The sequence below is a fragment of the Vitis riparia genome, chromosome 4 (genome assembly GCF_004353265.1).
Source record: "Vitis riparia cultivar Riparia Gloire de Montpellier isolate 1030 chromosome 4, EGFV_Vit.rip_1.0, whole genome shotgun sequence".
Taxonomy (NCBI): Eukaryota; Viridiplantae; Streptophyta; class Magnoliopsida; order Vitales; family Vitaceae; genus Vitis; species Vitis riparia.
Window position 1 is genome coordinate 2,005,388 of NC_048434.1, and position 13,252 is coordinate 2,018,639.

At 35.3% G+C, this 13,252-nt stretch overlaps 2 protein-coding genes across 5 annotated transcripts; both read right to left on the bottom strand.

The window, feature by feature from the left end:
* Window positions 1–1,340: 1,340 nt before the first annotated feature.
* On the bottom strand, window positions 1,341–9,425 carry LOC117913433. Of its 4 annotated transcripts, XR_004651095.1 has the most exons (11): window positions 8,875–9,425; window positions 8,352–8,555; window positions 7,767–7,824; window positions 7,508–7,570; window positions 4,899–4,974; window positions 3,960–4,072; window positions 3,484–3,573; window positions 3,252–3,383; window positions 2,700–2,835; window positions 1,796–2,027; window positions 1,341–1,704 (listed from the first exon to the last, which is right to left on the bottom strand). XR_004651095.1 is itself a non-coding variant. In XM_034828409.1 (10 exons), coding segments are annotated over exons 1-10 (1,197 nt in total). In that variant the 5' UTR covers window positions 9,198–9,425; the 3' UTR covers window positions 1,341–1,702. The 4 variants fall into 4 exon arrangements, 3 of the variants coding, with proteins under 3 accessions (XP_034684300.1, XP_034684301.1, XP_034684299.1); XM_034828409.1 differs by lacking the exon at window positions 1,796–2,027; XM_034828408.1 differs by lacking the exon at window positions 1,341–1,704 and having other exon boundaries at window positions 1,714–2,027.
* A 1,171-nt stretch (window positions 9,426–10,596) lies between these two features.
* LOC117911975 (E3 ubiquitin-protein ligase AIP2) lies at window positions 10,597–13,107 on the bottom strand. Its single transcript, XM_034826374.1, has 5 exons — window positions 12,856–13,107; window positions 11,959–12,184; window positions 11,656–11,864; window positions 11,052–11,267; window positions 10,597–10,924 (listed from the first exon to the last, which is right to left on the bottom strand). Exons 1-5 carry the CDS (start codon window positions 13,006–13,008, stop codon window positions 10,775–10,777), a joined length of 954 nt encoding a protein of 317 aa, XP_034682265.1. The 5' UTR covers window positions 13,009–13,107; the 3' UTR covers window positions 10,597–10,774.
* Window positions 13,108–13,252: the final 145 nt, after the last annotated feature.

A 13,252-nucleotide genomic window follows, 5' to 3' on the forward strand; every position in this document is an offset into this window, starting at 1 on the left:
AACCAAACAGATTATCTAATTCAAAAGAATCAATAAGAAAATTGTGTTTTCATTTGTCTATGGCTTCTCTTGACAACAAAACAGGATAAGGCATGTGTTGTAGCAGAGTGTGTAACCCAATTCATGAAATCAATCTGAAAACAGGGGCCTTTTTCCAAAAATAGGTTATCCCAATTTGATGATATGGGTATGAATAGATTGACTTGGGGATTAGCATCCTAACTAGAGGTTTCAAGTTCGAACTGTGAGCTATTAAAAGGAGGTTTTAGAAACCAAAATTGACCAATTCTCTATAGTAAGATTCCTAGAAGATATGAAATACCATTTTTCTAACTTTCCTCTAACAGAAAAGTTTGAAGGTTTTTCACTCATAAATGTGTCTATGGATTGGGTTAGGCTTCTTTGTCAAAAAAATACACTAAGGCCTAAGGGATGACACAAGACTGAGCACTGTGACAAAAAGTCACAAAACAGGACCATTTCCACTGCCTATGCTGAACACCCACCTTAAATTTAAGAGTCTCCCTCCTCTGAAGTTTTCACATGAGACTGCTACATCTATTTCAAACTCAAGGGGTCATGGAAAAAGAATTAGGATCAGGACAGGGAAGCATTGCTGCAAAGCTTCCAAAAAAGCAAGGCCAAATTCCAAAGAAAACAGTTGGCTGTATTTGTAATCTAAACTCTAAAGAAAGCTATTTACCTTTAGGTGACAACTTCCCCTTATAGTTGTTCTATAACCACAGGCATGGAGCATCAAGTGGCCACTTCTTACAGGACTGCTACTTAATAGGTTGGATCAGATTCAGCACTATGCTGAGCCTAAAGGTTGAAGATGTGCTACTTGCAGCTCAACCAATTCTACACTCGGGTAGAAAAGTTCTAACTCAACTCTTGAGTTGGTTTAGATGGGGATGGTCAGGTTGTTGGGGTGATGTTGACAACACAATATCAGCAATAATGCAAGAAGAAGAAAAACAGCAAGGCTAAGAAAGTCAAGTTGCATCCTAAGACAATTCTGATGTTGTAGAACAAGAAACATTTGAAACTAATTGGAATGTTTACAATTATCCACAGCAATATCTTAATTGAATGTAATTACTTTAGTAATCTTAAGGCAAAGAGACAACTAATTTTGCCAAAATCCTCTTACATTAAAGCGAATAACCAGTGCATTTTTGTTCATACATAAATGTGAATCTATTCGTATTTGTGCACTGGTATGTATCAGGTTTTGTCTCTTTTTATGCACACCACCATACCATAATCCTTTTTCTTTTCTCTTTCTTTTTCTTTCCTTAAATAAAAGAATATACAAAGTAGGCAGCCACACTGGAACATATAGAGTGAATAGAAATTTCTTTGAATAAAAAAACAAGTGAATATACATCTTGACTCACAACTCCATATATGCGCGAGTACAAAATTTGTATACATAAAAAGGGAAAAAAAACTTGCTAGATTTGGCTACCCAATTCAAGCATGGGTAAGCCTGTATGACTATGAACGGTAGAAACCAAGTAGTACATGCATCTTGAACTCCACTCCAAACATCCAAGCATAGAATATTACCATAGTGAACATGAGTTGTACATTAAAACAGACAGCAACTGCTGACCATATTTTGCTACCCAATCAATTAATTGGCTTGCCTCTCTTCCAAATTCATGGAGCAGAGTCATCTCCTAGTTCCTCCAAAGGTTCCTAAAATAGTACACAATATTGGAACAAAATTTAGATTATAAATGAATTTCCTCATAATAGAGATGAATTATGGGCAATCATGTGCCATGACCTATCAGTGCAGGCTATTTGGTTAAAGGTTGTTCTCTGCATCCCACTTTAGACAGAGCTCTAGCATCAGTTTCTCAAGAGAACAGGCATTCACTGAGATTGAAGCTGAAAATGGAAGATTTTTATCCAGGATTGTAGGCTAAATTCCTTGGAGCAGCAGCAGAGACAACAGGATAACCAGAAGTTGACTGTACATATTATCAGCCCAGGCTCATCTTTTGTTTTTCATAAAGCTGTTGATGTTCAAAGAGTATTAGAAAATGAAGCTCATAGGAGAGATTCATGAAGTAGAGTGGATAAGACATATTTGCTAAGACCTTGTGTTCATCATCATCAGTAATTAAGCTATCTCTTATTCAGGGACAAAAAGGACAGCCAGTAATTCAACAGAAATGCTGAGGAAAGGAGTCTCATTGCATAACCCAGAATCCAGTTTCCTACACAAAGGTCTTGAACCAGTTTGCCAGTTCCCATTTTAGCCAGGAAGGTCAGCACTCAGATCAGAGTTTAGCCAACACTCTCATGGGGACCACTTTATATGGATGGTGACTAATCTGGAGGGATGAAGGTTCCTATCATAACCTACATGATAAAACTCAATGAATCATGTTTTAATGAGACATGTACTGGACTGAAGATGGGTGTTCCATTCCTTCAGCCTGGGGCTTCTCTCCCAAACAAGATTGACCATGCATCAAGTGAGACAATTATGGGCCATGAAATTTTTTTCCAATCTGGATGCATAACAGTTCTTCTAGAAGGGAACCACTCTCCTATCCATCAGGAAAAGATCCTTCCAAATTATTTTAGAATGTGATACTGTCATAAATTATCCGGGACCACTAGCATTATATGTGTGTGAAAGAAAGAGAGGGAGAGAGAGAGGCTGAACCTATGGCACTTACATAAGTCTTCAAGACCTCGAAACCAGTTGGTGATCGTTCTGGAAAGGACCCTAGTTTCACTCAGTGAAAGAGTCTTGAGGCCCTGAGCAATGGCATCTGCTGGAGTGTACAAGTTACCTACTTGCCATTTTGGTTCCTGAGCATGCAAAATAGTTCAGAATCTTTTAGAGATAGATGATAAAGATCGCCTGCTTGAAGGCCATCATCTTGTGTCATGCAACAAGGCATGTCAACATATCAAATGATATGATGTTGGATTCATGACAATGAAACTGGTACCAATGATTGGAAATATGTGGACTTACTGTATGCAAAAGTGTGTTATAGAGGTGAGTGATATGTGAAGGATAATAATGCCAAAATGTATGGATTCTGTATTTTTGTTTTCTATCAGTATCCACAAGCTGTCAAGATGTTAGTCCTTGTTTGCTTGATAATGACCATGTACTGGAAGGGGAATCAAAATAATCCTCACACTGGAGGGAATGATAGAAGCAAAAGCATAAGAAAATAAATAAATAAACAAATAAAAAAAGGCTTTCACATGAATACCTGAATGCAAGGAGTGATATGGTTACCATTCAGTGAAACCTTCTCTAATGTTCCACCTATAGACTCCACACGGGGCTTCAGTATTTCTTCAAGCAAATCTGTCTCATCAATAGCATCAAAATTGAACTTGACCTGAGAGACAATAATCAATATAATCAATGTATTCAACAGAATAAATATCAAAAGCCATCTATTTCAACAGCATTCTGGCATAGACAGGCATTATGAATACCAGTAGGGTTCGTTGGACATTGTATGAGTTCTTGAAGCATTCACGATTCTCAGAGGGAGTTGGCCTGAACTCTGAAATTCCTTGTGTGACCTAAAGGCAACAATATCAATCTCACTTACGCATCAAGGTTAGAGAGTAGAAGGAAATAGTATTAGGGAAAGCGTTTAACCATGAAAAATAAAGTCATCCCTCCACCATCTGAGCTAATCAATCATGATCTAAAAAACCCTAAAAACCCCCACCATCAACATGCAGAAAAGGGAGTTCTTACTGGTCCATTAAACAAATCTTTTCATGAATCCCTATGAATATATTTACACTTGTAAACTGAATTGTTTAGGTTGCATATGCATGACAGGATTGATTTAAGCAGATTTTCACACTCACATGCACAGGCATAATCTGTGATCCACAGAAGAAATAAATTTGCATGTTAATGCAATCTCTTGAAGAGATATATATATACAATCAAATACCTGATTCATCACAGAAGGCAACTGATCCACAAAGTTGGTCAATGAAACCAATGTTTCCTGATCGTTGTCCAATATCATTGTTCCAGCCATATCAAGAAGCCCTTTCCATGCATCTAGTATATATTCATAACCATGACAAGTGGGTGTATTAGAAAAATAAACATAACTCTAGTAAGTGCATTTAGATGCAAGAAAAACAGACAGCCAAATTTGAGATTATAAAACCATGACAAGTTTGTATTTGTTCAAAATCTGTTTCAAGAAGAAGAAAAGAATGTGCCCTTCATTTCACAACATCATTGAGGTTCCTATATTTAACAAAGACCTGTGAAGGAGGAGAAGTGGTAATCAGGTTCTGCTTTGCTCTGTTCTTTCACATAACAGTACATTAACAAGCCAGGTTACAAATAAGGGACAGGAAACATCAGGATTCTTTTCAGAAGAAAGAATGTCAAAAACTAAAAAGCCAACAAGATTATCCTCAGCAATCAAACTGTGGGATGAGATCTGGGACATTTTCACATCAGGCAAAGTATGTCAGTCAGTAATAACATAATGCTAAAGGCTGACTTGAACAACTGCTCATTCTTTTCCAAAAGGGATGACTTGAACCCCAGAGTTTGATGTTGGTTCATATCTTAATTATGCCCTGAATTTTTTTTTATGATTTTAGTAGATAATATAAATATATAACATGCACATTAAATTTATGTAAGTATCAACATACTTAGGGTCAAGCAGGCTCTAGGATTAGATGTAATCCAGCCAAGAAATCTTCTTTGGACACACAACAAAACATGGATTTTACAACAATAGAAAGTGGCATGTATCTGTTTAAGTGAATAAAGGTAATTCTAAATAGCAACAGAATAAAAATAAAAAAACAAAATAGAACTACAACTAACAGAAAAAAGAGGCCAGGGTTGGGTCACAATATACCAGAGGCATTCTGGGCTAATGAATATGCTGGAGATGCTTCCACAATGGGCATCACCTGCCTGACCAGAGGACCCATCTGCATCAATATATTTGCTCGGAGTAAGAGGGTGTTGAATAAATCAACTTAATGACTCAATATAACTTAACAACTTAATTTAAGTTATTAAGCACATTAAGAGCCCGTTTGGGAGTGCTTTTGAGATATGGGATATATGTATCATAAGAATCATAAATTTATTCTTATCATCTATTTTCTTGATTTTTTTTTTTCAATTTTTAAAATTACTCATTTTTCAAAACAAATTTTTTTTTATTAAAAATTAAATTTGTCATTTGAAAAAGAAAAGAATTAAAAAAATAAGTATAAAATATAACACAATATATGGTATTATCTATTGTAATATTTAATACATACAAAATGCTTTTATATATTTAACAACGTAATCTACTATTTTTTATTTATAAATTTTAATAAAATTAATCATAAATAATATTAACAACGAAGCCCTTAAGGTCTGGCTCAAGTGATAAAGAGATGGGGAGGGTGTGTGGGAGGTTCCAGGTTCAAGTCCCAATGGAGACCAAAATTTACCTATCAAAAAAGAAAAGAAAGAAATGAAAAATCGCTTACTAAATTATAAGTTGTAGAACAGTTTCTAAATAATACTAAACATGAGAGATTTCATATTTTTTTAACGGTAAATTTGGAATATAATTTTTATTAAAAAAATAGATCAAACATTGAAATGCAATATGTTTTCAAATTTATTTTTTACGCCTACAAACCAAATACAAGCATGGTATAACATATTTGATTGAATATAATATCTTAGGATATCGTATGATTCATATCCTATTGGAAATTACACTCTAAGATATGTATATTCTATCTTATTCTATCCATTAAACGCATTAATAATAGAAGCCTATATAAACTATACTAAAAGCACTTTTACTAGAATCACTCCAAAATGGACTCTAAGTATGCTTAGTAAAATAACTTAATATTACAACTTAAAGTTAAAAATGACTTTGGTAAATCAATTTAATAACTTAATAAGACTTAACAACTTAAACATGTTTTAATTTAACGTCATCTTAAGTCATTAGACATTTAGAATTAAGTTTTATCAAATGCCCTTTAAGAAATTTGTCATTTTTTTTTTCTTTTTCTTTCTTATCTTGAGGGGGACAGATTGTAATATTAAAATCTGTAAATGGAATGAGGAGTGCAACAAGAGCCATGCTCCAATATTTATACACACATGCAATCATGTATTGTAAATACCTACCTAAAAGAGGAGAAATGCCATCATTTGAATGAATAATTGATATACAGTTGTTTATTCTAAACAACTGTTGTCATAATCATATCCCGAATTCAATGGTTTCAATAAATCCTCTATGGTAGTTTGTCTTAGACCAGATCTAAAACTAACCTCAATGGTTTTTGTAGCTATGAATCCTATTGTATTCATTGAAATCTGTTGAACCTTTATATCATTCCCTCGAGAATATACACTCTTACCTTATCTTGTATCAGAACTGTAAAGTGTACGGTAAAAAGAGGTAAGCTATCACCCTATGTTAGACTGTTTAAAGAGACCTTTGGCTTAAATAAATATAGTCATAGGATTAGGGTAGCTCATAGAGTTCAGTTTCAGAAAACTTGCTGGTCATGGATTAGTGCATCCAGTGCTGCAGATGGCCTAAAATAAAAGCCACTGGTTGAACTCTCTGGTTCAGGCTGCATTCATTTATTTTTAACTTGACACATGGGAAGGGCTAACTCGCCTAGTGGCTTGCCTTGGTACATCTTCATTGCCATACAAGAATATTAAAACCAGTAGTGTAGCCATGTGCATAAAGCTTTGTGAAAGTTGACAAAGACAAATCAAGCATATACAGCTTTATAAATTGATATTCAACTTAACCAATAAGAAGATACTTTCTATCTCAATGTGAGGCATCAATTTCACTTTCTCTCGTGTTTCAATGATGCCTATTAATCCCAGTACCAGATTTTTACCACTCACTCATTCATCATCCAATCTCCCTTAAATTTTTCCAATCAAAAAATTAGAAACAAAATTCCTGTTAACTTTCATTTCATCTCTTTTCCCGAAGCAAATTAATCCTCTCTCCCAACAAATACAAAATCTACAAATAGAACCAGGCTTTGCCTCCATTTGTTCCACCTCCCAATAATTTAAAATCTGAAATAAAATTCAGATGCATAAACTCTCCTGCAAAACTGACTGACTCTTCCACCCTTTTCTCTGTTAGATGTGATAGAACATGTAACTGGGAGTTGAAACACAATATGGATCTCCCCTGCATCAAGTACCATGCCAAGCAAAAAATCCTCTCTCCTAACAGTGGTCATGGTTACCATACAAATACCCCTAGAAACCATCCAAGAATTTTTTCTTTGTTTTCTTTTTAAAAATAAAAAATAAAAAATTGCAGAGCCAACAAGGTTAACTTCAACTTAGTTAAAAATTTTGATAACATATGCATATGGGTCCAACCAAAATATTCTGTTATTCCAGAAAATATGAAGCTCTCTAAACAGCAAAACAATAAATACTATAAACAAACAAAACTACCTGCTCAAAGTAAGGCACCGCCTCCGTTGCTGGCCGGTTGTTGTACGAGATTATGGCATTAGCCTTCCATAAGATAGACGAGAAAATCTTTTGTCACACTCCATGAATTGCCTCAATTACTTTAAACTAAAGGGAAGTTTAGAATCAGGATTCAGTTTCCATAAGAAACTAATGGGTACATTGCATTTCTTAGAAAATCAATTTTAATCTCCATTAGATAAGCTGGTTCAAAGAGCTGGAGAAGTAAGGAAAATCATACCTTGGGTATCTTCTCAGAGAAATAACTTCCTTTGAGTACTTGGAGTAGAGCCCCATTGCTAAAATTAACCATTCATACCAAGAAAGAAATCAGAATGGATAGGAAGGGTACTTTAATCCAAAAAAGATGAGAAGCACTTATCCTAGCAATCTAGAAGACTAGCAGTAACAAATATTAAGATTTCAGCAGCTAGTAAGCTGACACACCATTTCATATATCTTGATTTATTGAATATAACCAAAAAAATCCCAATTTTGATAAGTGCAACACAATCTCACATAAACTTCAAGTTTGCAGAACCATGAGCAAGCAGTGCTCTTATAATGACAGTAGCTACTATACGACTTTTTCTTTTTCTTTTTGCTTTTTATAGGACAGTAGCCACTATACGATTAAAATCTCAATTAGGAAAAAGTTCAACCCACACTGTGACCCCATGCGATTGGATTGTGTAGTGATTTCTGAATATCAATCTAATGCATACACTAGTTGGATGTTCGTGAGCATTACATGACAAAGATACCATTTTCGAATATTTGGCAACAAAGGAATAATGGGACTCGGACGGTGAAGCAATGAACTCACCTGTGGCCAACGGAATACAGAGGAAGGCAAGCTAGCTCAGTAGCCGATAGGCTGGCATCAGGCAATCCTGATGTTAAAATGGTATCCAAGCAGGAATTGAACCTCTCATAAATTTCTCTAGTAGCTTGTGCATGATCAAATGTCACATTGTACGGAACCGATATAATTAGAAAACCTTCATTTGCTAAAAGCTCGATTAGATAGCTGCAAATACATAACAGATAATCATCATATATAACAAGAACCAAGAAAAGACACCAACACATAATCTTAGTTCGACCCCAAATTCGGGTTCTGGTACTTTTTCCATATGGGTTCGTCTCTAAACTACTTCTGATTAACACAATGAATAGCCAGTAATTTGTTGGTGAAATCAGATCCTCTGGAGAACCTTGAAACCAGATTTTCCGTCAAGAAAACAGCGAGAACAGCTAAAAGTTAAGCCAGAAACACCACACATGACTATACGATTTCAATAACAAGATTTGATGCTCGGAATTAAGAAATGGGTTGATGATTTCACCTGTAGGTAACTTCAGGAACCGCTCCAATGAAGGCACCACCCAAGAATTCGATGATTGCAGTTGGTTTCTTGCCTTTGGGTGGAGGAATCACCAAACAAGAATCGACCCTTTTGTAAATCCTGTTACTATAACCGCTGTAGCTGTCTCTCCTCACGTACCCGTTGGAAACCATCTTCACAGAGGCGCTCGACGGAACGACGCCGCGTCTACCCATCCTCAGCCGATTGATATTTCGAGAAGAAGAATAGGATTCGAAGCATTTGAATGGTGGTAAACTATTGGGAGAGCGGAGAAGAGAAGAAACCGAGGTTGGCAATTCCATAATCTACTTTTTTTTCTATTGGGCTCTGAGAGCATATGATGATGAAGTGAAGATCACTAAATTTCTGATGGAAGTGAGAGAGAGAGAGAGAGAGAGAGAGAGAGATGGGAGATGGGTTTGTGGGCTGAAGAAATGGTGGAGATTCAGGGTGGAGGTAAAAGATGTTTTGGGGTTTAGGAATGTGTTGGTGGCTTCGCCACGATTCAGCTTTTCTTATTCCGATCCTCTCTCGTTTTTTCATGTGCTCAGCCATTGATTTTCTCATTTGTGAGGAAGTAGGAAACTTTTAGTCATAATCGTGGGTCCCGAAAACAAGGAAATTCGAAACTGCAATCATCGAATGGCCCCTTTGACTCAAAACTCGATTTCATTTATACCTTTGTTGCTTTTTTTTCTTTTCTTATTCTTCCGTGATTTTTCATGTAGTGGCTGTAGCGGTATTTTTGTGTTTTTTTTTTAATATGTATTTTTTAAAAATTAATGTCCGTCTAACAACTTGTTTTAAAACTTATTTTTATAACTTAAAAACAATTTTTTAAAACAAATTTCAAAAAACATTATTAGACAGGTTCATGTTTTTCTTTCATTTTTTAAAAATTATAAAAACAATTTTTTCTTATCCTTTAAAAATTATTATATATTTCACTTTATTTTTAAATTTTATTTTCATAAAATAATAACCAAACAAATTCTAAACTTTTACTAAAATTACTCTACTATGCCAAAAAAAATAAAAAAAATTTACTCAAAAGTGTATATGAACATCCTTAATTTTGTTAGAGCTATTCGATCACTTTTCTCGTATCATACTAACACTTTCGATCTTTTATTATAAGTCGTTGTTAAAAAACCTTTCACCTCATAAACAAGGATGAAAATATTAAAAATTCGTAAATTTGATTTTCTAAAAACATCAAACAAATTCTAAAATTAAAATTGGTAGTATAAAACAAAATTTGTAATCATTTTGCATGAGATTTCAATATTGACGTCCCCAAATTATGAATATATTATTATCCCTTTTCAATATCGGCATCCCTAAAATATGAATATTTTTTATATTTATTGATAAAAAAAATCAGAAACATCAGGAATATTTTCATCAATTAACCTACAAAGTACATTTTTGTCCAAAATGGATCATTGATCATTTTTCTGAAAGGGATTATTTCATCCTTCTAATCAAATAGAAGAAAACTAACAAGGAAATGAGACTGTTTAGGAAGTGATCCCAAACAGGGCCCTAATCTTATTTGCCACTTTCAGTTTAAGAAATGATCACAACTTCCCTGAAGGGATCATCCCATCCCTTTAACCTTGCCTGGTGACCCAGATCTTGCCGTACAAGAACCAAGCACCAATCTTAGAGCAAGTGTATGAGAGATCATGCACCCATATATGAAATAACCACCAATCTTTTTCTTAAATTTTCAGCAGTCTTCAAGATCCAATGCAGATGGTATAGTTATAACTATGGAATTGAGAGTTTTCACGGAAAACATGCTACAAAGAAAGCCCAGAAAGACAACATTTGACAAAGGGATCACTATCAGTACAACAGAAACTGAAACAAGTAACTAAACATACATGTATTCACCCCCGCGAACTGCATTTGCAGCCCCTTTCCTCTCTTCTTCGGCCTCCTTCTCCCTCTGCTTCCAGCTCTCATAGGCACGATCATCAGTGAGCAGTTCATGCCGACAGATTGGGCAAGAATTGTGCTTATCCTGCCAAAGCGAAATGTCCAGGAACGAGAAAGCCAAATTTTAGACAAATCAAATGGCAAGTGGAAGCATAAGAGGGGCTCTGAGTTTCTTCTCTAATATTATGATGAATAAGGATGCGGTACATTACCAGCCACGGCTTTAAACAGGGAGGGTGAAATGTGTGCTTGCAGGGCAACTCTTGCATTTTGTCATCTACAACGAAGTTCTCCTTGCAAATAGCACATTCTGCATCACCACTGAGCTTTGATAAGGCGTCTTCTGTAAGAGTAATAACTGGGAGATTCGCCACCACTTCTTTACTGGCAGGTGGTACTCTTGGGGCTCTAGTATCATTGTCCAGGATCTTAAACAGTAAACACGGAAATATTGATATGAGATGATGCCGGCTCCAATACCATTTTTTTTAACATTTTCAATGAAACCAATGATATCAATAACCTAACTGCATTTGAAAAAAATAAAGCATAACAGCCACTTAGACCCAGAAGAGAGATTTTTGGATTTGCAATGATGATTAAGGATCAATATTTTTCAAGTAGCTTACAGATTTTGTACAAAAGCAACCAGTATTCTATTTTTCAGGTTTCCCTTTTTGGAAAATGAAGACCTAAGTGCTATATCTAAACAAATTTGTCAATCACTTCTACAAATCTACTTAGGCATTCAAATGAGAAGATGAATTTTCCATGCAATTTGATAAACAAGGGAAAAGAGAGGGAGGTTAGGAGTACCTCAGGCACAATATCCTGAAGGTCATCCATCAGCTGCAAAAGTATACTAGCAGCATTTTCTGATGTGATATTATTATTTTCTGTAAGACCATTGGCTGATTCTAAGTTAGAAAGTGTAGCAGCAGCTGTCAAGAGGTTGTTAGATTGCACCAGCCATTGGGGTCTTGGAGGCTCGGGATCCACAGTGAGATGCCCCTCGAAAAGGTATCCTAATCAAAAGATAAATAAAACCTTTAAGCAAAACAATAAAAGCAAATCAAGATGAAATCTTTTTGTAAAGGCTAAACAGCAATGCTATTTGACCTCTATTAGCCCTATTTTCTGTTGTTTCCGAAGCTTCAGACAGATTCTCCACATGGTTCAGCTGCTGCCTAGCACCAGCAATGCAACTCTTCAAGTTCTCCTTCTCAGAAGAATCAGTCACCATGGATTCAGCCTGCTCAAAAAGCCTTAGCCCAGAAAGCCAGAACCCGGGAGCAGTGTATCTGGTCCTCAAAATAGTAGCAACCCGGCATACAACTGAATAAAACTGCAATAACCAGTGGATAATTTGTTCAATACAGAAGTGTTTCCACGGCCTCCTCAATGACAATTATCGTAATATATTACCCAGATAAGCAAAACTACTTAAAAACCCAGGACCAAAGAAGGCTAAAAGATCAAAACTAGTACCAAAATTCACCTACAATTGATCATGAAAGAGGAAACAAAGTGCTTTTTTTTTCTTTACACTGGGGTTTCTTCACATCGAGTATTTAAACTTGAATTATCAAGTAAATAAATAAATAAATTTGAAATTCCGGTGTTCTCCAAATGATATAAGAGAGAAAATCAAAGAAAAACAAATTACGCAAAGAGAAAATCCCAACTACACGACTTTTCCAATCCATCGACTAATTCAAGGAAAAATTCTTCAGTGTCGATGCTGGTGGTTTAAAATTTTTATTTCTTATTTCTTCTATTAGGGTTTCTTCATTCTTCAGGCGAAAAAAAAATATCAAGTTTCTAAACTTCAATTAAGTCAGGATTTTCAGATTTTATCGAACAAAAAAAGAACACAAATCACAAGGAACGTCGAAGAGAATATAAATTGCAACATCCAATCCATTGAAAATCTTCCAAAATATCAGAAAATTTAGAAATCAAACAATTATACATAAAGCGAGAATTGAAAAAGAAAGGGAACGAGAAATTGGATACCAATTTTCGCAGAGAAGGTGAAGAAGAAGAGTAGTGATCAACAAGCAGAGACTTAATCGATAAAACAGCTTCCTCGAACATCTGCTTCTTCCCAAGCTGTTTCTGCAATTCCTGCAATTGTTGCTTCAAGTTCTCCTCTGACGACGACGCCATTTTCTCTCAATTGTCTGCAATTTCCTCTTCTTCGCCTTCTTGGCTTCACCTCGCTTTATATGATCAATTTCTTGCAGAGGGGGAAACCGACAAATCGCCTCCAAGCCAACGATCTCAAAAATAATTAATAAATAAATAAGGGGAAAAAAAAAAAAAAAAAAAAACCCTTAGGGATGAATTTGGAATCACTGGAGCATGTTGGCAAGAATTTCTAAATTAAAAATTAGTTTTAGGAATATTTTTT